Source organism: Sparus aurata, chromosome 15, assembly GCF_900880675.1.
Source record: "Sparus aurata chromosome 15, fSpaAur1.1, whole genome shotgun sequence".
Classification (NCBI taxonomy): Eukaryota; Metazoa; Chordata; class Actinopteri; order Spariformes; family Sparidae; genus Sparus; species Sparus aurata.
Window position 1 is genome coordinate 17,453,410 of NC_044201.1, and position 23,951 is coordinate 17,477,360.

General features: G+C 43.9%; 1 protein-coding gene across 1 annotated transcript in view; it reads left to right on the plus strand.

The window, feature by feature from the left end:
• Positions 1-23,951, plus strand: part of ttc7a (tetratricopeptide repeat domain 7A) — a 51,694-nt gene that overhangs the window by 10,948 nt on the left and 16,795 nt on the right. The window contains exons 7-19 of the mRNA XM_030440993.1: positions 244-322; positions 660-829; positions 3,459-3,522; positions 3,719-3,856; positions 6,689-6,772; positions 7,688-7,792; positions 10,687-10,804; positions 11,176-11,233; positions 11,775-11,847; positions 11,951-12,111; positions 18,874-18,990; positions 20,720-20,832; positions 21,469-21,603. Coding sequence (XP_030296853.1) covers positions 244-322; positions 660-829; positions 3,459-3,522; positions 3,719-3,856; positions 6,689-6,772; positions 7,688-7,792; positions 10,687-10,804; positions 11,176-11,233; positions 11,775-11,847; positions 11,951-12,111; positions 18,874-18,990; positions 20,720-20,832; positions 21,469-21,603 — 1,415 coding nt within the window. The remainder of the gene's footprint in view (positions 1-243; positions 323-659; positions 830-3,458; positions 3,523-3,718; positions 3,857-6,688; positions 6,773-7,687; positions 7,793-10,686; positions 10,805-11,175; positions 11,234-11,774; positions 11,848-11,950; positions 12,112-18,873; positions 18,991-20,719; positions 20,833-21,468; positions 21,604-23,951) is intronic.

Genomic DNA, 23,951 nt, shown 5'->3' on the forward strand with positions numbered 1-23,951 from the left:
ACAGCTCCACTCATTATGGAACATTCCCATTTTGTTTATATGGCAGGCTGAGAACCTGGCTATTTGAAGCTGAATGCAGTCAGAATATCAGTGGAGTTGTTGACAAAGTTCTCTTATAACTGTCAGCTTTTTTCTTTTTCTTCAGCGTTACACCTTCACAACCTATACATCTCACTGATATACGCCTACTCTGTGTGTCTGTGTGTGTGTGTGTGTGTGTGTGTGTGTGTGTGTTTCTGTTAGTCATCTTGCGCAGGGTGCTCACCAGCTGCGTAGGGTGCTCAGGGTGGTGGAGTCACGAGGGTCTCAGAGCTTCAGAAAGGTGAGGTGTCGCACACACACACGCACACACGCACGCGTAGTGTCCCACACAAATAGTTTTTACTGTCTGCATTGCTGTTAGCTTCCAAGTATTTTATATTTCTACAGTGTATCAGGGCATTCAAGTGTAGATTACAAGCTTTATGCTTTATGTTGACACTCTAAACAAAGTTAAGCCAACAGGCAATATGACAAACAAATGATACACTGCTTTTATCACTGAAGACTGTTCCCTAAAGTACAGTTTTACTCCTTATCATGTTCCTGTTGACATTATTATCCTACTCTCATCAACCCAGTATTTGCAGTGTTCCATTAATACATTGTTTTCCTCCTAGTCCGCAGCGAGGAAACTAGCAGAGGTGCTGTTGAGCTCCGTGAGCGAGGACAGCTACTGGCCCCCACTGGGCCCCCCGCCCTCCTCCTGGCTCCACAGAGAGGGAGCGGCCGCCTCCAAAGACGCCATCTACCCCACTGTTAAACCACCGCAGCGCTACAGCACCGACTGGTTTGTATTGTTTGTTCCATCTCTACGTCACTTGACCAGTCTTGATACTCTGAACACTCCTATCTGTTCTATCCAACTGTCAGTGTGCTATTTATTTCCGCAAGTTCAACATTCAAGAGGGGTTGTTGCCTCCTGTGATTCTTTTTGTAACACTATTGTGCCCAAAGCAGTTATCAAAAGGGCTCTGCTTCCTTTGTCAGAGTCTCACTTTCAGCCCATGTTTTGTCCGAGATACTGTCCGACCAGCAACTGTAGCAGTTGGCAGTTATTCAACTCCCTTTGTCCAAATGTCTTTTGTACTGAAGACCATGAGTCATCGCGGGCTAACAAACTAAAGGCCGCCCACATGGGAAGTCAGGTAACAGACCTTCCTAGAGAGAGTGCTCATAGGCAGCCAGTTTCTGCTGGGTCATTGAAGGTGAGGAATCCCACAGCACGCCCCAAAGTGTTTCACACACCTCTGCTCCTCTTGTAAGTGCAGTCTAGAGCTGAAAACTGAAAAAGAAAAGTAATACTGCACTCCTCAAATACCTGTGATAAGGCGATGAACAGGATTGTTCAATGAAAGCTTGGCAAACACGCTTTTACGTAGCCTCCTAATTGATTGACTGTCACTACAGTTCATATTTAGGTTATTTCTAAGGTTGAGTGACTGAAATTAGTCCTCCCTACTTCTATTCTGAGTAGGGGTACAGATGATGGTGAACTCATCCACCCCTGGTTATTACAGCCGACTCAAAGAGTACTTTAAAGTACAGCAATTAAGAAAAACAAATATGACAGCAATAAAGATAGAACATATTTGGGTTGGACCAAGACCTGATAACATATAAGCCTGAAATACAACTTTTAATCCTGTGCATTGCATTAAACAAGCATGCTAAAAGCCAAGTATTCTATGCCAACCCACCATGTATAAATAAAGGTTAATAAAAAACAAAACATTTAAACTGATTTGAAAAAATGTGTAACTACAAATATATAAATCAGGCCAATTGAGCTATTTTTTTTCCACTACTTGGGGTTGGACTTTTTGTATGTCTGACATGCAAAGCTAGGGATTTAAATGTGTTTAAACAATGTCCTGTTTTTTTCTGCTTTATTAATTTTCAAAATTGAAACAGAATTGTAATGGACAACACATTGCAGAAGTCAAACAATGCACCTTTTTAACCTTAAAAGTAGGTTGTCAGTTTAATTCTTGTTAACTCCCTCCGCTGACACAGCCCGGGCTAAAATCTTAATGAAATAAGGGTATTTTTGAGCTTAGCATCAGGGCTAATTAGCCTATTAGCCCTTTGATATAAATAATCAAAGGGCCGGAATGAGGTTGTTAGAGTGCTGTGTTTGGCCCACGGTCCGCTGGTTGAAAAGCCTGCTAATGAATGATTAAACGAACTCTGAATATTCTACTGGCTTTTTACATTTCTCCCTCTACAGGTGGTGATATGGTCAGCTGAACTGGGAAGACTCAAATCGCAAAGCTAAAAAACAATTATCTTAATTACCCTTTAATCACCTGCGTTGTCCGGAGCGACTTAGAGCACAGCTGCATTTTAAAGTTCTGGACTTGCTGAACCCTCTGTAAACTGTGTTTGGAGCGTGTAACATGACGTTGAATATCACGATATAACATTAAAGAACAGGAGATTACAAGTACGATATGATGTAACATGACATAGCATGCTATAGAATTACAGCACAACAATATGTGACATTACGTAACATAGCATGACGGAATGATAAATCATTAAAACGGTAAATAACTGCATTAATAACGCGCTTTTGTAGTTTTATCGACCGCTCTAATAACATAAAATAACATGATAACATGGCATAACAGTCTTACACAGCATAACATGACATTGGGCCAAACATAAACTGTGATAACGTAACATAAGGTGACATAATATTCACACGGGTTCAAAGTGCAGTGCAGGGTTCTGACATGACAAACTGGTTATCTGCATCAGCACACTGAACCGTATCCACATTTTTGCTGCCTCGTTCCAGCGTTTCCCTCTTTGCAGGGATCCTGCGCTCGCTGCTCAGGCCCTGCGAGCCATACTTAGTCACCGCCACATGACTAATCCTGCCCACACTATCATAAGTGAAGATCTAAATCCATGTCTGAGATTAGAAGGAGAGTAAGAACGGGAGACTGCACCCTGAGGAATAGCTGCACTTCAGTATTGTTCTTGGCTTTTGTCATCAGTTACCTCTTTTGAAAAGGCCACGATGGTGTCTGGTAAATGTGTCCTCTAATGGCACACGGAGCCGGCCAGAGAGGGAGGAGAGGCAAAGAAAGTGATGAATGAGAGGGATGTTAGAGGTAGAGAGGGAAAGAGATGAAGGAGTCACCATGTTATTTCTCTGTGAGTGTATGTGTGTGTGTGTGTGTGTGTGTGTGGGGGACATCTGAGATAGTGCTGTGTGGTGATACACCCACGGTGGTCCGTGTTGTGTTACAGCACCACAGTTGGAACAGAAACTGGACACTCCCAGCAATCTGACCATCTACTGCTGGACAAACTATGTGTGTGTGTGTGTGTGCGTGCATGTGTGTGTGTGAGAGAGAGATATACTTCCTGTTATATGGTACTATTTCCTGTTTCCTGTGTCCTGGCAGTTGCTTCTGTCCCCAGGACGTTGTGGAGGAGGCTGTGTTGCTGCTGCTCATCACAGAGTCGATGGTGAGACAAACACGCACACACACATGCACACACCCACACACACACACACACACAAACACACGCAAGGATTAGACACCTTCTTTAACAGAGGACCCTCCTGCTGAGACCATCAGTCTCACCTTCTTTCCCTTCCTTAGTTCTCCTCTTCTTCCTCCTTCCTTTTCCCCTTCCTCACTCAGCATCTCTGTTCGTCCAGGCCAGCGGTGAGGCGGTGATCAGTCGTCTGCCAGACCAGGCCGACTCTCGCCAGGCCAGCCTGCAGGATGCCACCTCTGTCTACGACCTGCTCACCATCAGCATGGCCAGGAGGGGGCAGTATGGCATGCTGTCTGAGGTGCGGCGACACACACAGTCACACACAATCACACACACACACAAACAGAGACACACATTCTATGCTGGAGGTTTTGGGGGGGGGGGGGGGGGGGAGCCGGAGAGTGAGAGATGAGATGTGTTAGTGAGAGCTTTGCCTTTGCCAAACTTTTTAATGAATGTCCTTATCACTTTGAGGAAGGGGATTATGTGTCTTTTTCTCTCACTGTCTCGCAGTCTTCCCCCATCTCACATCATCCCCCTCATGGTCTGTCTTCTTATACTGCTCCCTCCTTTTTTTTCTCTTTCACTCTTCATCTCGCTCCAAATTCCTCCTCCAGGTTCTCACTTTTTCTAAAAGCCCCCTAATGTGACCTCTACCCAGATGTGGGAAGCTGGGGAGGTGGAGGGTTAGCAGGGTTGTCTCAAATTAGGTTTGTCCACCTGTCTGACTGATTCATAGATAGCATCAGTCATCTTATGAGGAGGACCACACACACACTCAAACACGCTGAGGCAGTTCCACCTAGACCAGGGGATCAGTTTGCTGAAATATGAGGCCAGTACGGGCCATTTATTCAAAATTAGATGTCAGTGAGTCAGTGCCATCCATCCCTGATGTGATGAATACGATTCACATTGATTGATTACGGACTTAGTGAAACATTAATCAGTCCTGTCTGTAGCAAGTTCTGATTCCAATATCAAATTTCAGTTGGATGACACTCAGGTAGGTATTAGAATGTATGGCTGTTATGGAAAACAAATAAAATTTGCTAATTCAACAAACACAGCAAATGTCTGCCACCGACGTCCCCTCCCAACACGAAAGTCAGCCCATGTAAATGTAATGTAAATGCGATATGAGACGTATTGTTGAAATGTCAATATGGTACATATGATACCATAGCAGTGGGCCGCAGAAACGTAAAATCTCAACATTTTATTCTGACAACGGGGCTGTCAGATCATTTACATAGGAGAAAACAGAAATATGACAGTATAAAATCATCCCCAGTATTAAGAATAAAACTTGTATGCAATAAAAGTACATTGTACTTTTACTTTCAGAGCCATGTATGATTCTATATGTTAAACCAATGGATTAATATTACTGGGTCATTAATGTATAAGTAGCTGGTGGAGATAGAGACAGTTTTAGCTCTACTCACAGTGTGGCTCCAGGGATGATACTGTAAGTCAGTCGGTCCACCATTTTGGTCCAGACTTCTGGATGAGTTGCCATGAAATCTTGTAAAAACATTCACAGTCCCTAATAAATGACTCCTCAATGACTTTGGTGAGCTCTCGGCATTTTATCTAGCGCCACCCTGCCGTTGTAATTACTGTTAAGTGTAATATCATTGGATGGATTTCCATTAAATTTGATTTACACATTCAGGAACAAAGGTTGTGGTGATGTATGGACACCACCTAGCCCTCAACTGGACATCCTAGCAACATCGAGATATGTTAACATGGACAGGCTTTTTTAAGATAAGAAAATATTAAGCCAGCTAAGTAAACAATTAATAAAGAAATATTGCCTCCCACAGGACTCAGACCCTGGTTTCCTGTGTGATAACACTATGCATGACCCACTCAGCCACTGCATGTTACCATTTGGCTCAATGCATCCATTTGCCAAAGTACAGCCTTACAGAGCTGCTAGCTGTAGACTTTCAACCACTTACATTGTAGTTCTTCACTTATATTTTGTAATCTACATGTTTTATAAATGTTGTCATTGTAAAACCTTTGTTCTGTTCCTGTCGGTCTGTTCTGTAACATGCAGCATCTATCACATGTCTGTTCGACCTGGGAGAGGGATCAGAGGGGATCCTCCTTCCCGGCTAAAAGGGTTCAATGCATTATGTTTCAAAATTTTAACCTGCAAAGTGTATATTAGCAGTACAGCTATCGAGTGAATGTGGAATGAAAAGTCTTTCCATCTAAAATGTAGTGGAGCAGAAGCATATTCCACTAAGTACAGAAGGTGAGAAAAGGGTGCTGAGTTACCCCTGGCTACTGACGGTTTTCTGTTTCCTAATCTCAATGTGTCTGAACCTCAGTCCCAACTCTACACATTAACCCTCTAACCAGAGGTTAAACTGGGATTTGGTATGTGTGGGGGCCTGATTTAGCAGGGTTAACAAGGGTCAGCACCATTACGTATGCGGCAGCAGTAGCAGTTGCAGTTCCATAGTTGTAGACAAGTTTAACTGTACTTTAATTGTTAATCCGCTTAGTTCAGTCATTACATCATTAAAGAAATACCCACAGTCTATTGACTGATACAATTAGCGGCATGGCCCACACTCTTACTTAATCAGATCACACACAGGTGGATCCGTTGAGCTCTTTGCAGCAGGACATCTTGGTATGCATGTGAAACGGTCAGCAAGACATTCTCATAAGTGCACATTATTTAATCAGAATATTAGGGCAGACCTTTTTCTTGGTTTAGCTCACTTCTGCATGACTGACAGCATCTTACTGAGCAGCGCCGCACGCCACCCTCCACTCGTCCACACACACATCAATCACATTATTATGTAGTGAAAGAGCACTGAGTGGGTGGTGAGTGGTGACTGACAGTCATTTCAAGCTAGAAAAATGTAGTCAAGAAGAGTGGCCATTCAGGGTAGTGACTAATTGTAATGTTCCTGACTTTGTCTTCGAATGACTCATTGTTGAAACAGTTTGAGGACTTGTTTTTTTATCTTTTCTCTCTTTTTTTGGCTCACTCAAGGGTTACCTGGTCAGACTGTCCGCCTCAGACTGTACCTACGCATCCAACATACGTATAAAATGTATCACAAAGACACATTTGCATGTTTGCCTTTCCTCGCAGTGTCTGGAGCGAGCCATGAAGTTTGCATTCAACGAGTTCCACCTCTGGCACCAGCTGGGCCTGTCACTCATGGCGGCGGGGAAGGTGAGCTCATCTCTCCTTATACACCAGCAACAGCCCCTCACACACCACGCCACACCCAAAGGAGACATCCGTCTTCTGCCATACCTCTGTCCTGTACACAGCCCTGCTTCTGACTCGCCCTCATGTCCAGACGTGCGACAAATAGCATTAACAGATAAGTGTCCAGTCCTCTTGGAGAAGCACCTTGGTGGTGTTTTACTCCACATGGACATTCCAAACATTCCTGAGTACACTGATTGGCCGAAAAGCACACAAAAAGAGAAGACAGAACTTTAATCACAAGGAATTCTTGTGCCAGATTTTGACAACATAAAAATAAAATCTAGAGTCATACATGTAAATTGTCAAAAGAGAAACTGATAACATTGGTTCCTAATAATATGACGATACATTTTTGAAATGGGAGTCCTCAGAGGAAGCAGGAATAGCTTACAATCCTCTCTCATTCTCCCCTTTCTAACTCTCTGTCCCTCAGTGTGTGTGTGTGTGTGCGTGTGTGTGTGCGCACGCATGCACCCACATGTGTGACAGAAAAATTGATCTGGGTTGCAGGATAAAGTGACACTGCAGATCAATGGAGAGCTCTAGAAATAGGCTGCTCCCTAGAAGGAGAAGGGGCCGCCTCAGTGTCGTCAGATCCGCTTCTATTTAGGGCCGGTCGGGTGTGTGCATGTGTGTGTGGGCGCATGTGTGGCTGCGTGTGCGCGTGCATGTGGTCCATTAATGATTGGCCTACATGTATTAAGTGACTGTGTGTCTAAATGGGTCTGTTAGGGCTGTGTAAGGACAGTTGATGTGTGTTTGATACACTCGCTTGAAAGCGATCCATGTCATCTGTGGCTGCCATGATAAGTAGCTGCTGCGTGCACATGAATCATGATTTGTCAGTGATGTGTGTGTGCGTCTGTGTTACAGGGAGTCGGCGCTGTGTCTGTATTTAAAGAGTGTGCCAGGATGAGACCAGAGGATCCCTCATTGCCCCTATTGGCTGCTAAAGTCTGCATCGGCCAACTGCAATGGGTGAATAAACACAAAACACTCACATCCACTTGTTTACACACAATACACATACGCACATGCAGTTGACCGACATTGAGATTATAATTATGACCTAAGACCTCATTTTTTTATGCTATTTTTGCTCTTGCTGAGATGTTTCGGCTCCACATTTCCCAGAGATACTTGTTGCTGTGATACCTTTGAATTTTCTATTGAAGAGTTTCTGCAGGTGGAGCTGTTTTCCATGTCTGTTCAACCATGCGGTGGCTTCTGCTGCTCTTTGTTACTCCTTTATGCAGAGAGTAGATAGGGAGAGGGAGATGTTTGCATCCAGGTGAAAGGGGGTCCCCTCGATGAATCCGACACCAGCACCTCTTAAAAATGTCATCCTTTAAATGAGAAAATCCATGTGTCATGTGCCTTTACCCTTTAAACAGTGGTTCCAAACCAGGTAATCAGGTTCTCCATAAGTGTCATCCCAGAAGAAAGGAGACAAAAGGGCAAAAGAATAAATCAGTTTAACAAATGATCCTGTCCAGTTGACGAATCACATTAGAAACACAAGAAAAGCCGGAGCTCTGTTGTCAGGATGACTACTGTGATACAGTCAAGACAAAAACAGACATAACAAGACAAAATCGAATTATCTGACAGTTTATTTTTCCAACTGTTATCTAACATTTGCTCATTTTTAGCCATGCTGGCAGCTCAGTAATGGATGGCAATGCCTGTTTCTGTCGGTTCATCTGTCGCTCAGTCCACAGCTTTGTTCCAGACTGAAATCTCACAACAGATTTTAGTAGAACTTTCCACTGAATTTAACACATTCAACTGTATTCAGAGCTACTTTGCAAATGTTAGCATGCTAACATGCTCAACGTTAAGTTCTGGCAACCATAGTGCAAATAAAACCTGCAAAACAAAAATCATCATTTTATCATGTCATTGTGAGCATGTTAGCTCGTTGACGTTAGCTGCCTGTATGGCTGTGTTGTGAATGGAAGCAGTAATGTTGCAGCAACAGGCTAACATCTGTGCGTGTTTACCTCTTTGGGGCACGTTCAATTGAGACTCTATGAGGCGAAAAGCATTCAGCATTCAGTGGAACTCTGTTGACACGCACGCCCGGTGATATGGGTCAAAAATAGTCGTCTCGCATTAAGAGGTCACAAGCAAAAAAGGGAGCTGACTTAGGTTCAAATTTTACAGGATTACAGACATAGGAGCAAGGATCTGTTCTCAATCTGAATCTGATGAGAAATCATAAATCTACAGTCAGTTTTGTAATCCACGTATGTGCATTTACATTTACATTTACATTTACTCAGACCTCGGCCTCAATGAACACTCGTAAGATGATAAGCTGAGGGGTGAAGTTTGGTGTCATGGTGTTCTGCTGTACAGCAGCTTTATGGGATATTTATTGTGTGTGTGCATATAGAAAAGTCATCACAAAGACTCACTGTGCCGCTAATGTTTTGGGATTGACACCAGGGTCACTCCGGGAGATACGAATCACCGCGATCTGGGCAGGAGGGAGAAAGTCACATCAACAGCGGTGTTTAAAGTGGAGGGAGAGGCAGAGAGAACGAGAGAGAGTGGGCTGGATAGAGAGACAGAGAGAGAGAAAGAGATAGAGAAAGAGAGAGAGAGAAAGGGGTCAGAGATTAGAAAAGAGGAGCTAACAGGGGCGAATGGAGAGAGCACATCTGTCCGTGGCTGGAGATCATGGCAGGCCGGAGACACTAAGGAGCTTACAGCCGTAATCACAATGGGACACTATGGCCATAGTGCAGTGGGGCATTACATAAATGGGCCACCATTATCCACCATCAGCCCCACTGGACAGTCTGGACTATTATCTAGTCGGCAGCTTTTTTTTTTTCCTTGCTAATTGCATCGGCCCACTAGCACACAGACCACACAAAACTTCACGATAACGTCTTCAGATTTTCTTCAGGTCTGCATAATGCTCCTATAAACGGCTCTTAGGCCACGTGAAACCTTCTCCGAACCCATGACGTCACCGCAAACCGCACAATCGCCGAGCTGAGAGAGCAAAGCTACGTTTTATAAATTCCTGAAAAGCAGTTTTTGCAGATGCGAGGTTTTCACTCGGCAGCAGCGACATGTTCTCCTTTCACACCATTCAAGGGAGAGAGAGAGAGAGAGAGACAGAGAGAGAGAGAGAGAGAGAGAGAGAAAAAAGACTTAATCCTCCTAAGATGTGCATGGACGAGCTGTGTGTTTAAATGACTGGCTATTGTGTGCAGGTTTTTGAACTCGCAAGGACTGGATCCAGAGACAGAGAGAGAGAGAGAGAGAGCACAGGAGGAGGATGAAGGGAGGAAGGAGAGGAGGAGCAGGGCGAGGGGGGAGCGTGTCAGAGCTCGCTGTTGCGGTGGCGTGCTATCAAAGGCATTAACCCCCCCTCTACGCCCACCTACCCACCTGCCCGCCCGCCACCAGCCATACCTCACACATAGTGACACACTTTTTCCTCTGCTCAGAGCACCTCGGCTCAGCTCAGCCACACACCGCCTGCAGTCTACTGCTGCGCGTGTGGGCGAGTGTGTGTGTATGTGCATATGTGTGTGTATCCTTCAGCAAACTCTGCGTTGTCCTTCAACTAAATCTTCTTGGACTGTCCTCGCACTAAACTCGCGCCAGGCCCAGCCATCAATAGTCCATCCCCTGCTGAGCCTCGGCCACATTTTGGGTCTCGGCGCTTCAAAGTTTTTTCCTCTTATGCAGGAGAGGATGTTACAGGTCCTGCTCACAACACTCCTTCAAGATTTGTTGTTATCGGCTCTGTGATCGAACTGGATTTACGTGAGAGTTGATTAGTATTTCACAAGTATAAACCAACATCCTTCAGAGGATAACTGAGCGTGTGTTTGTGTGTGTATGTCCAGTTTGAGGAGGCAGAGGCTCTGTCGCAGAGTGTGGTGTCGATGGGGGATAAAGCCGGAGAGTTTCTACCCAGGGCCTACCTGGCTCTGGGACTCTGCTGCAGTCTACAGGCCTCAGAGGGTAAGGACACACAAACTAACCGACAAATACACTGAGAATATCCTCTCCTGGATAACTGCAGCATCTTTCATTTGTTCAGATGCTTAAAACGAAAGGGTTACCACAGCTGATAGTTTTACATTTTGGGAACTAGGCAGTTTTCTCACTCCTGGCAAAAAATGTCATTCCCAAAACTGTGAAATACTCCTTTTCATGGTTGTGGGTCACTATGGAGGGTAATATAATATAATATAATATAATATAATATAATATAAGGACGAAGGCCCTCTTTGTTGTGTAGGCGTGAGAACTATTTGTATACTTTTACTGCTCAAATACGGCGAAGCTCAAACTGCACCAAGTAAACTTTGGTTCTTTCCTCTTCTCTGCAGCCACTTTGAAAGCTGATCGTAACGAGTTCAACAAAAAAGCGCTGAGAGCCCTAAGCAAGTAGGTTCTAGTTCCTCCATTCTCCGTCACACGTCCTTTCTGTTTATCAGTTTTTGTACTGTTGCCTTTATGTAGCGTTTTAGTTTTAGCCATACTAGCAGTCGATCCAATAAATATAGATCTTGACATTCATGTTCCTCACAGGACAAATTATTTTTCTATCAGGTCATAAAGTGCTTTGGTTTATGACCAAACACCTGCAAAACTAATTGACATTCCCATCCACCTCAGATGTATTTGTGTTTGGCGCTGATTGTTGCCATGCTAACAAGATGAACAAAGATGGTAACATCTTTAGATAATATGTTAACGAGGCATAAGCATGTTAGTTCTGTTCCTGCTTGTTAGTATACAGATGTTAGCATTTAGCTCAAAGCATGACATCTGTGCCCGAGTTCAGCCTCACAATAAGATCCCATAAAGGCCCAGGTTTTTGGAGTTTAGGGCACATAGGACATCAAAAAGTTTACTCCATAAACCATAAACACCTTTGCTAGCACAACATGAACCGTGAGGGCTGTCTCTCTCTCTCTCCACACAGGGCTCACTCATTAGACCCCCAGGATGCACAGATTGCTATGTATCTGGCTCTGCAGCTGGCACTTGTACGCCAGGTATGAGCAAACAAATGGGAACAACATTACGCACCTTGTCATTAATAATCGAAAAATATTGCCAAATGTAAGTTATACCAGAGGACGGTTGTGTGTCTGACAGGTATCAGCAGCCATAGAGCCTCTGCAGGCAGCTTTGTCTCTCCGTGGGGACGACTTACACTCCCTCCACCTGCTGACCCTGCTGCTCAGCGCCCAGAAACACCATCGTCACGCTCTGGACACCCTGGGCCTGGCCCTCAGCCAGCACCCCAGCAACTTCAAGTAAAGCCCACTAAACCATCCCACTCACACAGGCTACAGAAAATGTTGTTGGAAGTGTTGGTTAACTGAGGATAAGGCACCAATCGAAAGCCGTGGTTTTAGATTGTGTGTGTGTGTTTGTGTGTGTGTGTGTGTGTGTGTGTGTATGTGTGCGTGTGTGAGTGCGTGTGTGTGTGTGTGTGTACGTGTGTGTGTGTGCGTGTAAGAGTAGCTCCAGTGTGGTGCAGTGTGGCCCTGTCCTTACACTAGTCCCCTCCGTAGGGATAGGGTGTCTCAGCTCCACTTTGTTGGAGGCCAAGCACACACACACACGCACACATGCACACACACACACACAACGCCTTATTTAGACGTGTCAGAGTGGAGGCCTGCATTGCGGTACCTATGCCCCTCATACACCCTTACCCTTTTAACACTGCAGCTCTGACCCGAGCCCCGGTGCTGCCTCCCAGACAGAACTCAGCCCTCCGTTACAAACACCCACCTGCCTGCTACACTAAATAGGTTAAAACACAAAAAACTGACTTGGACATTTATGCTGTAATAGTTTTGGGACAGGGAGGTGTTCACTGATTTGCTTCGGGACTCTTTGAAAGGACATGCTGCAGGGATTGAACCTGTGACCTTTTGGTTATGGGTTGGCATCTCCAACCATGCGTCCACTACTTCACAAACATTTCTATCTTTGTGTCATGCTTCACCAAGCCTTACTCTACACATACTTGTTATTATACTAATTAAAAATTGTAATAAGAGTGCCGCTTGAAATTTGACGGTTTAAGGCATGCTATACTGTTAGCGGCAGTATAGCGCAAAAACTTTGGTTAAAGACGCTCCCGCGATCTCACAGGAGGATTCATTCATCCTGAACAAACTCATTGAAAACACATTTATTAGTCGCGGATGAAGCTCCATGATATCAGAGTTGGATAACAGTAACAATCCGGGCCAGTTGTTTCGCACTCACCATAATATGGATGCATGTTGCATCATCTTTCTGATGTGTTTTCTCTATTTCAAAGCCCGGCAAAGCATTTCATAATGCAGCCATTTGGGGTCAGTGTTGGCCTCCACGGTCCCAGCACAGACAGATGGGGTACATCCATGCATCAGGAGGGAGAGGAAGAGAGAGGAAATGCAGAAAAAAAAACAACGAGAAAATTGATGAAACAACCGAGGGGAAGGAAGAATGTAAGAGTGAGAGAGAGCCTGACAGGAGGAAGAAAACACAGAGACGGAGTGGGTGGATGCAGGGAAGATGATGGTTTTATAATTACACAAGCTTTACTGATCAGCACTGTATGTACAATTGGAAGACGAAATCTGCACTCTCTCTTTCTGGATGCACACGCACACACGTCCTCCTAGATACTTGACTGCTTTGACCCATTTAAGAGCTCTTTTTCCAGGCCCAGCCAATCAGATCGTTCTCTGCGCCAGGAATCCCCATCGCCCCGGTAACCATGAGGTCATATGGGTAGAGCAGGCAGCATCGGTTGTTGTTCCCAAACTGTTGTTATGGAGAGACATTGAATCAGAGCGAGAGAGGGAAAGAGAGAGAGACAGAGATACTTATCTATACACTGGTAGTTCACTGAATGGAAGAGCTGAATTAAAATGAATTCCTAGCGTCCATCAACTGTGTAATTATCGATCCGTGTTTCTAATGATGATCTACAGGTTCGATGTAGTGTTAGTAAAGCGCCTTTGCAGCTGAAGAGAGACATCAGAGTTCCGCACAGACCAGAAATGTTAGTCCCAGCCTGACCTGGCCCAATTCATTTGGGCCCAACTGGCCTGGGAGCAGCAGCTAATGACGTTTTTTCGTTCCTCAATCTCTGTGTCGGAGTAAGAGCACTGGTTTGAGCACATCAATGTAACAAACAAATCTAGTCTGCTGCTGATTGACTAACTACCTGTGAATATTACTGGAAACTTTATACAGTGTGTAATATACGCACAATTACCTTTTGACTCTGCAGTGCCACTCAGCTCTACAGAGGGTTTTAGGGTCTTTCAGAGTATTGTTTTGGTGTCTTACATTACTGTATTTTTCAAGGCTCTCATCAGCCTATTTACAGCATTTGTATTAAACCTACTTTACGTTACCTACCCAGCACCAAACAGCAGCTAGAGACAGATGTATGCCACAGGAGTTGGTGGAGACCAGAGCTAAAAGAAGAGTAGAAGCTTGACTAGCAGAAGCAAAACTATAAATCAATGTGGTTCTGTGTCTGCTGTATATATGTGAATGGTTGCCACATTACACATAAGCTGTAATCAATCATGCAACATGCATGGATCAAAACTTAAAACTCAACAATCTGAAAGATAAATGTAGTTCAAATAATTGTTAAAATGCAGATGGAGAAGAATGTTCAAAGTGAGAAAAGTGACAAGATTATCAGTATGCACTACAAACAGTTTATGTAATGCAGTACTTCATTATGACATACAGTTATCAACTGTATCTTCTCCTTAAACCCGGCCTGTAATACGCACATGAAAACAAAATCCAAACCTGCCAGGCTGAGGCCGGGCTGCACACCTCAGAGTCAGAGAGGAGAGAGAGAGTGAGAGGAGGTGTTTTCTCAGTAACAAGCTCATTGAATATCATTTGCTTTGGATGTGTGAGCGAGCATCAGAGATCAAAGCTCGTATCGTGCATGGTGCTTGGCATGCCGCGACAGTTGTGTGTGCGTGTACTTGTGTGTCGTGGGGGTGAGGGGATGTGGGTGTACGTGTGTACGAGATAGTAATCTGGCATGTGTGTGTGTGTGTGTGTGTGTGTGTGTGCATGCATGTGTGTGATTCTCGTTAGCCACTGCCTCTCTGCACCACAGCAAACTGTCAGCTCGCTGTAGCACACCGAATTCCTCCTTCCTCCTTCTCTCCCACATCCTACATCCCCAGCTTCTGTCTTTCCCTCTCTCCTTCTCCGTCTCTTTCCCCTGTCTTTCTCACCATCTTCGTCTCTCCTTGCCTCTCATCTTTTTTATCTCTCAGTCTCCATTGCTCCCTTTTCTTTGAAATTTTAATCACCCAGTAAACAGGCATGCATTTCAATGTGAAATGGGATTCTGCTACAGATTGAGAGAGCTGAGAGGGAGAGAGGGGGAGGGTTGTATGTGCATGGGTGCGTGTTTGCGAGTGCGTGAGTGTGTGAGTGCGTGTGTGTGTGTGTGTGTGTGTGTGTGTGTGTGTGTAAGAGAGAGAGAGTGATCGTGGTCACGCAGTTTGTACTAAAGAGAATGATTAATCCCAGCCTTTGATTCTGCATTCATCTAAAGGGATGTTGCAGCATGAGCAAGTGTGTGTGTGTGTGCATGTGTGTGCATCTGTGCAAATGTGTGTATTAGCGTGCATATGCATGCCTGCCTTATGCTCTACTTCACAAAGCAAGCTTGTCTGCACAGGCTTGTGTGTGTTAATCTCTATGCATGTAGTGTGTGTGTGTGTATATATATATTTATATATACATATATATGTGTGTGTTTGTGTGTGTGTGTGTGTGTGTGTGTGTGTGTGTGTGTGTGTGTGTAGTGTAAAGTGATGTGTGCACCTTACTCGTGTATCTGCATGCGCCGGTGTGCCTGTAGAGAATACACTCTCTGATCTGTGGGAGTGCAGAATGAGTAATACTGTAGCTGTACCACTTTTTCAAGGGAACATTATTAGCTATTTTTATATGGAGTTTACGCTGGCACTCACCACTCAACTGGCCACCGCGTTTACACTGAGCTACACCGCTCGCTGACGTTCGTCCTCCAACACAACACCAGCCTCATTCCCAGGAGGCTGTTAATGACAGCCTTTGTAATCTGACGTGTAGTTTTGAGCGCTGTCATCTTGACGGAATCTATCTTTTGTGGAGCTGTGAGGGAAACACCGGCGCTGATTGAGCAATGAATAATAACAGGTGGAAAACACTCTATCCTTGGTTGACTCAAATCAGTTTGATATTACTTTCTGTGAAATACACAAGGTGGTGTTGAGGTGACATAACTTTAAAGAAGTTGGTGTAGCTTCTTAAATAGTGGCCAATGTATATAAGTACAATGCCTTTACTTGATACAGGCTTACATGGGAAACATATTTATTTATAATTTTTCCAGTTTTGTATACTGGCACATATGTATATTCATATATCTTATTGTATTTTAGCACAGTGTTCCCTTTTTCTGATTAGCTACCTATCGATAATGTTTGCCACTCATGCAGTCTTTCTTAACATTTCCCGTATTATGTTGTGCTACTCTCAATAGAGTTGCAAAATGGAAGTGTCCATTTGTGTTGGAAGAGTTTTTCTGCACTGTGTTGTTTACCACAGAGACATAGAACTTTCCTAGATAATGGAACAACCATAAAGGTTTATGTTGGGACTCTGAACACCCATTAGCCTCAGTCACCGTTGCCATGGAAAATAGTCCAGTGAATCTCAACAGTATGCTTCACAGTTGCTCACGAAAATGTCTTCCCAAAAAGTACGTATTGCACCTTTAATTGAGACTCGGTAATTACTTGAAGAACAGATTTCTGTCAGTTATAATTAGTGCAACATGTTGAAAGTCAGGACATCCTGAATATGTACTTTTTGTCAGCTTTGCAAATGTCAGTCTGCTAACAGCCTCTTTGTTTCCCTTCTTGACTTTTACCGTGAAACATCAGCAGAAAAGAGCTTCAGGGATAAGTTCACCAAACAATGAAAATTCAGTTTGCTAACTGCAAAATGGATAGGAAGTTAGATTAACTGTAAGTTAGTTTAACGCTTTAAAGGATAAGTTCACCTAAACATGAAAATGTTGTCATTATCGCCTCACCCTCATGCTGATGGAAAGTCAGGTGAAGTCCACAAATTTCTGGAGCTTTACAGCAAAACAGTGTTGCAACAAAATAACAATGTTCCGTACAGTTTGTCTGTTGTAATCATAGTCTCTGGAAAAAGAGACCCCCAATTAACTTAAGAAGGGCATTATTTAGACCCTCAACAAGCAGTTGATTTTGTTCAGCCACTTTAGATGGGAGTGTTTTTGGAGACTACCAGTTGTTTAAGAATTTGCAGTAAACTCAGTTGCAGTGGTTCTTTATGTTATTCATCCTGGATACCCAGTAGGAGAAGTCAGTCCTTTGTACGAATGACACTCCTACACACACACACACACACACACACACACACACACAGACACACACACACGCACTCTTCACTTTCTCGACACATTTCAACACTAGGATGGCTTTACACCATCACAATACTTCTAAATGCTTTGCCACACTGGTAATGGGGAGCCTAGAGACACACACGCACACACACGCACGCGCGCACACACACACACACACTCTAGTGGACCCCTACTGGCAGGCGCATCCTTAACACAACGTCCCTCAGCAGCACTTGTCATCCACACGTCAGAAAATCCAACCCCCTTCCTCCCACACACATACACTTTCATTTTTTTTAATCTTTTTCCAACATCCCTCCATCTTCTCACACACACACACACTCGCGCGCACACACACACACACACCCATCCCCCAGTCGTCCACTGACCAGTGAGTCTGTAACGAGGCGCATTTCACCAAGAGTTTTCTCCCCTGAGACAAGATCGTCTCACTCTGCTATTGATCCTCACCCTCCCTCCTTCCCTTCATCCATTTTTCTCATCCTTTCCTTCCTCCTTCCCTCTATTTCCCCCCCACCCCCACCCAACACCCACCTCTCCACCCCTGACAGGAGCCTTCAACAACAGGGAGGCAGGCGGGCGTCAGATGTGGCCAACACCACTCTCTCTCTCTCTCTCTCTCTCTGTCTCTCTCTCTCTCTCTCTCTCTCTCGTCACACTCATGGATGAGTGATGCCCATGACAGACTGCATCCTCTGAGAGCCCCTTCTGGCAATTACTACACACACACACAGGCACATTTGCGCGCAAACATACACATGCACTTGCACGTTCTCATCAGAGACTCCCACATCACTTAACCAGTTGTCTTCAACTAAAAGGGCTGAGCGGAAACACTCTATGGCCTCTGCTCATCAACCTCTCATCACACCGTAACACTCACACACATACACACTTACACACACATACATATACATGTACACACACTCTCAGAGCATGTTGTTGGTGACTATCTCTACCCCCTCTCTGTTTCTATTGATCCCTGTGCGCCTCAGTCCACATGCATGAGTGAGATGTTGATGGGTCCTCAGCACTTACTCAGCCACTATAGGAGCACAGACACATCTACATGGGTATGATGTATGCATGTTTGTGTTATCTTTATGTTCAGAATGGAAGAAGCTTCTCGTATGAGAGGTGAAACGTCTCCAAGAAACAGAAACGAGTCCCGTTGCCCACGATATAGCACTTAGAATTACCATCAACATGCTCGTTAATGTTTGTTTCTTTATTTATATAACCATATACACAGCTATCAGCTGCACGGGATAGTTTCCACAGAGCAGTCTGCAGGTTTAGATAATCAGCAAGTTTCCACTTCTTCTACTTTTCACCAAATATTATGTGTGTTCAGACTGTAGTTTGTGGGATCAGTGACAATAAGAACAGGTTTGACTGGCTTTTGGGTCCAACTAAACATTCCTTCAGGTGAATTCACTTAACACTTTAATGTCCGTACAGGTACAAAAACAGCACTTTAATGGATTCATAATGGTACAAATGAAGACGATGTGCTAAACATGAACAAAAAATCGTAGGTTTGAACAAATATGAGTAATGTGTTGATGTTTTTCTGTCCCAGTCTCTTGTTCACAAAGGTGAAGCTTGAAGAGGCCCTCTTCGGCCCGGCTGCAGCCCTGCAGACCTGTGAAGAGATGCTGCAACATTGGCAAAGCCGCTACGATGTCAGCCGCTCCAGGTGAGCATGCATGTGCGAGATGTGGTCTTTGCTTTTTTTATGAATTTGCAACAGCTCACTGCTCAACTGATTTTACTGCTATGCATTATGGAGCTGGGAGGGGAATTGGTATTGGTATAATCAATGGAGTATTGATTACCTATATTGTGTGTGTGTGTGTGTGTGTGTGTGTGTGTGTGTGTGTGTGTGTGCGTGCGTGCGTGCGTGTGCGTGTGTTCATGCACTCATGCATTTCTCATATATTGTGACCATGGAATTATAAGGTTCGAGGTGCAAGCGCACTGGATACTGTGCCTGTCACATCTTAAACTGCATAAAGTGCAGTGAAGCGCTCTGTTATCCATTATCAACCTTATCAACCTTAAAGGTACTCTAAATATGCAATTATAGTATTACAAGCAAACCATTATATATAATTATGTTTTACTTGTAATGATATGGTTCCATCTATTAAGGCACAACAAGTGATTTTCTTGAAAAAAAGGGGACAGTTTCTACTCCTATTGATTAAACTGATGACAAAGATACGGAATAATTCAGACACATGTTTCAATTTAGACTTAAAAACATTCCGTCAAACAGATTTGAGCTAAGAAAATTATTCACAAAGTTTAACAGCTTTCTCTCTATATTCAGTATGTTTGATTGCTGTTGCTCCTGTGTCTAGTGTTCTTTTCATCACCGCAATGGTCTGTGCTATGAATGTAGTCACTATCAACACTGTATGGCTGCTGAAATACTCAAACTACAACCTACACAGACACGAAGACAGTTAGCAGCATGGTAGCATTAGCATCACTTTATTAAAATGTTCAGAAACCAGCTGCAAAAATCTAGAAGGGGATCTATTATGCTTCTCCTTGTAAGATTATAACTGTAGCTGAAAATAAAAGTATTAATTTGGTGTTAATAAAAGCTATAATGCAGACTATTTTTCGTCTCTCACCCAGAGAGATGACCGCCTAGTCAGTACAATAGCTCGGAGAAACCTTTTGATGATCAGGCAAGAGTGGGTTTATTAACACATATATTCATTCAGGGGGAATAATTAAATGTAATTTAAGTAAAGCATTAGCAAAATTGGAATGCGTTCAGGGACCGAACTGTAAAAAGAGGTTCGGGGCTGGATCGGGTGGAGCAGTGATCAGCATCACAATAGAACGTGAGTAACCAAAGAGAAACCAGGAAATCTAATTTCAGACGTTGTGTTTTCTTATCCTAACTTACAGTTGTTGAACCTGTAAAGCATCAACTATATTATTCAGCCCTTGAAAGTTTGGTATATCTGAGGCACAGCTCACCCACCAGAGACCCGCGCATCCACCCATTCTGTTTGTACCGAGGTGATTTAGAGTAGCCCTCACCAGGACTCTGACCTGGCTCATATTTTATGGAGAAAATACTTTCTGGTTTTAACCCGTGTGCACACTTTATGGGCCCAAGAATAAAGATCTGGGTCAAACTTTTTTGTTATTATATGTCTTTGAGGATGAGGTGGTACTTAATCACTGTCTGATCCGTGTGCACTGACCCTTGGCAGGTTTACCGAAGTTTGTCCAATCAGAAGACAGTGGGCTTTTACGGAGGGGGCATTAAAGAGACAGGAGCTTAAAACGCTTGTTTCAGAAGAAGAATTAATTGAGGGGCTTTCTGAACTGTGAATCGCTGCGTTTGTGAGTGTGTGAGGTCATTATGCTTCTCCTCAACTGCACCCATCTGTGTGTTGCAGTGAGACAGACGACAGCAGCAGTATACCAATGGCTGAGAGGGCAGAGGTCAGCCCCGGAGCTAGAAAACTCTCCATCCACCTCACCCTGCCTGACTTCCAGGACGCCTCCACAGGTCTGCTCTCTTTTTTTAATGAGGGACTGCCACTGTACATATTTGGACTGTAAGATGCTAAATGGATTATCTTAGTTAAACACATCCTCCTTTATCTCTGGTGTTGAGTAAATACCGGTGAGAAAGGTGAATGTGTAGGTCAGACCAAATCCGGCAGCATCTGACCTATTGTGGATTAGAACGATGTTTGCCTGTCTGCGACCCAGTTTCGGGGGAACAGATGTTCTGTTTAAATATCAATGATCTGACTCACCTCGACACCAGGATCAGGGCTCCGTCCACTTGCCAGCGTGTCACAGGAAATGTGGTGATGCTCCGAAAATGAAAAGAGAATGTGGAGTAGTTCGTTTTCTATTCAGCATGGCTTTCCCCTGTCATTGTATTATATTCTAATAGCAAATGAACAAATTGAACATATTCGAATGTTTTCAGTTTAATTTGAACGTTGTTGCTACATATTTGGGTCAAAATATCGTTTCCATGCCTTTCTCATTTAAACTCTCTAACATATCAATGTATTTATTGCGTTAAAGTGTAATAACGTTGCCAACCAGGATTAAGTCTCCCACTGTTGCTTAAAAAAAAAGTTTCAATTCTAACGGTAGGTGTTTGCTATCCCTTCATCGCCCATCCCAGGTTCGCTGAGCCCTTCTTCTGTTGCAGCATCTCGTCTGGAAGCAGCCCTCTCTGAGGTGTCGGACATGAGCTCCATCCGTCGTCACGGACCCGCCTATATCTGGACCACCCTGGAACGCATTTGGCTGCAGGCTGGTATGACAACAGCACACAGAAGTATAACACAATTTTTAAACCGTAGGGTTATTTTCCTATTTTTTCACTGTTAATTTGGGTGTAGGTCAGCCAATTACCATGCAGTCATGGTGTTTACTACCTGTGAGTTAATTTGCTGTTGAACTGGGTGAACAGGGAAGCTTATAGACCAGATAGTATTTATGAACTCTAATTCAAAGAAAGTTGGCAATGAAAACTGGCCACAGTAATCAGATTACATGGGGCTCTCTTTCCCAGTGTTATTAAGCTTTATCAATAATAACTTGGCCAGTGCAAAATGGACAAGGTTTTGATTTCAGACAATTAAAGCGTTCCAGTTCTCTCTTTATTTGGAAGACTACTGCAATAAAAATCTAACCAAACTAAGAGTCTACAGCCAGGCTAGCAGCTGTGTAAAAATGCTTAATGCTAACATCTGCATACTAACATGGGGGGTGTCTTTATGCCTAAAATAAAATGGATGGCAATTTATTCAATACTTATTGATGAAGTTCTATCAAATACACAAAAGTCAACCTCATGGTGGTTTTAGAGAGAAGTCAGGGATCTCCAAAGTACGTAGTCTTCAAGTCAAGTCAGTTTTTGAATATATAGCCTAAAATCACAAATCATATTGCCACAGTGTACAGTATCAACCTTTGTCCTCCCTCATAAAAAAATCTTTTTAGCAGAGAAAAAAAGGGATCCTTCTCTCAAGCCAGACAGGCGTGCAATAGATGTCACATGTACAGAGGAACAAAATCACACAATATACCGACCGCAATGACAAAATATCGGATACAAGTAGATTACATAATATCATCCTCTGGGGACCATTAAGTTGCGTACAAGGTTTCATGGGAACCCTCCAATCAGCTGTTAAGATATTTCAGTCCAGACTAAAGTGGTGAACTGATTGACCAGCTGCAATGCCGACATCAGCATCCATAGATGCCAAAAGCAAGATGAGGTTGCATATTTTGGGTCATTGTCTGATTCAACATTTTAGTTAAGTCATGTGGTGTACCTCAAGGACCAATACTTAGACCACTCAGGCTTATGGTTAAGCATAATGTAGTGGTCAAATAACCCCTCGCCCCTTCATGTTAGACGAAATGACCTTAGCAGGCAAATCCAGATCAAACTAGAACAAAAACAGGAATATCTGATGGCAACTTTTGAATGAAAATCTTCTCCGCACACACACACACACACACACACACACACACACACACACACAGTGCTGTGCAGATGCTGCTGTGAAAGCTGTGCAGCCTGATGGTCTTACACAACTTGCTGACCTGCTTACAAGCTCAGTTGAATTTCAATCTCTCTGGGGAGTGAGATATCGTTTATTCACTCGGTACAATATGAGCTAACATTTTTTAGTCACGTTTTGAGCACTGCAGTCACAGAAACTCACTCCAGGTCACCTATAGGCCGGAAAGCCTGGTGTGGCAACAAAACAACAGAACCATTTCTGCCTGTGATGGTATATTTATAACCTTGATATTGTCTAAAAATACATAATTTAATGTGATTACTGAAGCCATTTTCTGTTATCTCTGCCAACTGTAAACAAGGATGTTTTTAACAATTTAGTGAGCAGGACCCTTTCAGTCCCATTAAAGACCACATAGCTTAGTGCACACTGTACCTGCATACATATGGCCGCTGCTCTACTAAGGGGCAGAATGGCAGTGATGCATACCGCTATTACTTCCAGCCCTTCGGCTTCAGTCTGCCTTTGGAAGTCTCACAGGAGAGCAGAGCTTCGATGTGAAGGGAGTACAGAGATGCTCCACACAAACAACACTCCATCCATCCTCTCAGCTGGAGTGGCTGAGGCATGAGAGCGGGAATCTACACAGCCAGCCGAGTGAAGGCAATGATGCAACCAACATACCAGTGTGATGCAGTACAGGCTGAGTGGATGGGTGGAGGGGCCTTGGGGGGTCACATCCCCCGTGGCCTACTGTAATTTGAAGGGCATTTTCTATGTCCAACCTTTGAACTCTGGTGTTCCTCTGTGGAGAAAATAGAACATCCTCGCTGCTGATTTGTACGTGTGTGTGTGTGTGAGAGCAGGGGTGTGTCCCCGAACTCAAGGCTGAACCGGTTGTACCCTTGATCCCCCGCGCTCTCCTTCCCAGCATTCCTCTTCTCATCGGTCACTTCCTCTCTCAATCTCACATCCTCATCGGCCACATAGGAAGAAACACACACAGAGGGCTCACTCCTATGTAACTTTACCAGCACGCGCACGTGTACCTGCAAGCGTAGCAATGTACTACGTACATGCAATGCAGGAGCAGATCTATTCTCTTAGATCTTTTTTTCTGAGAGCT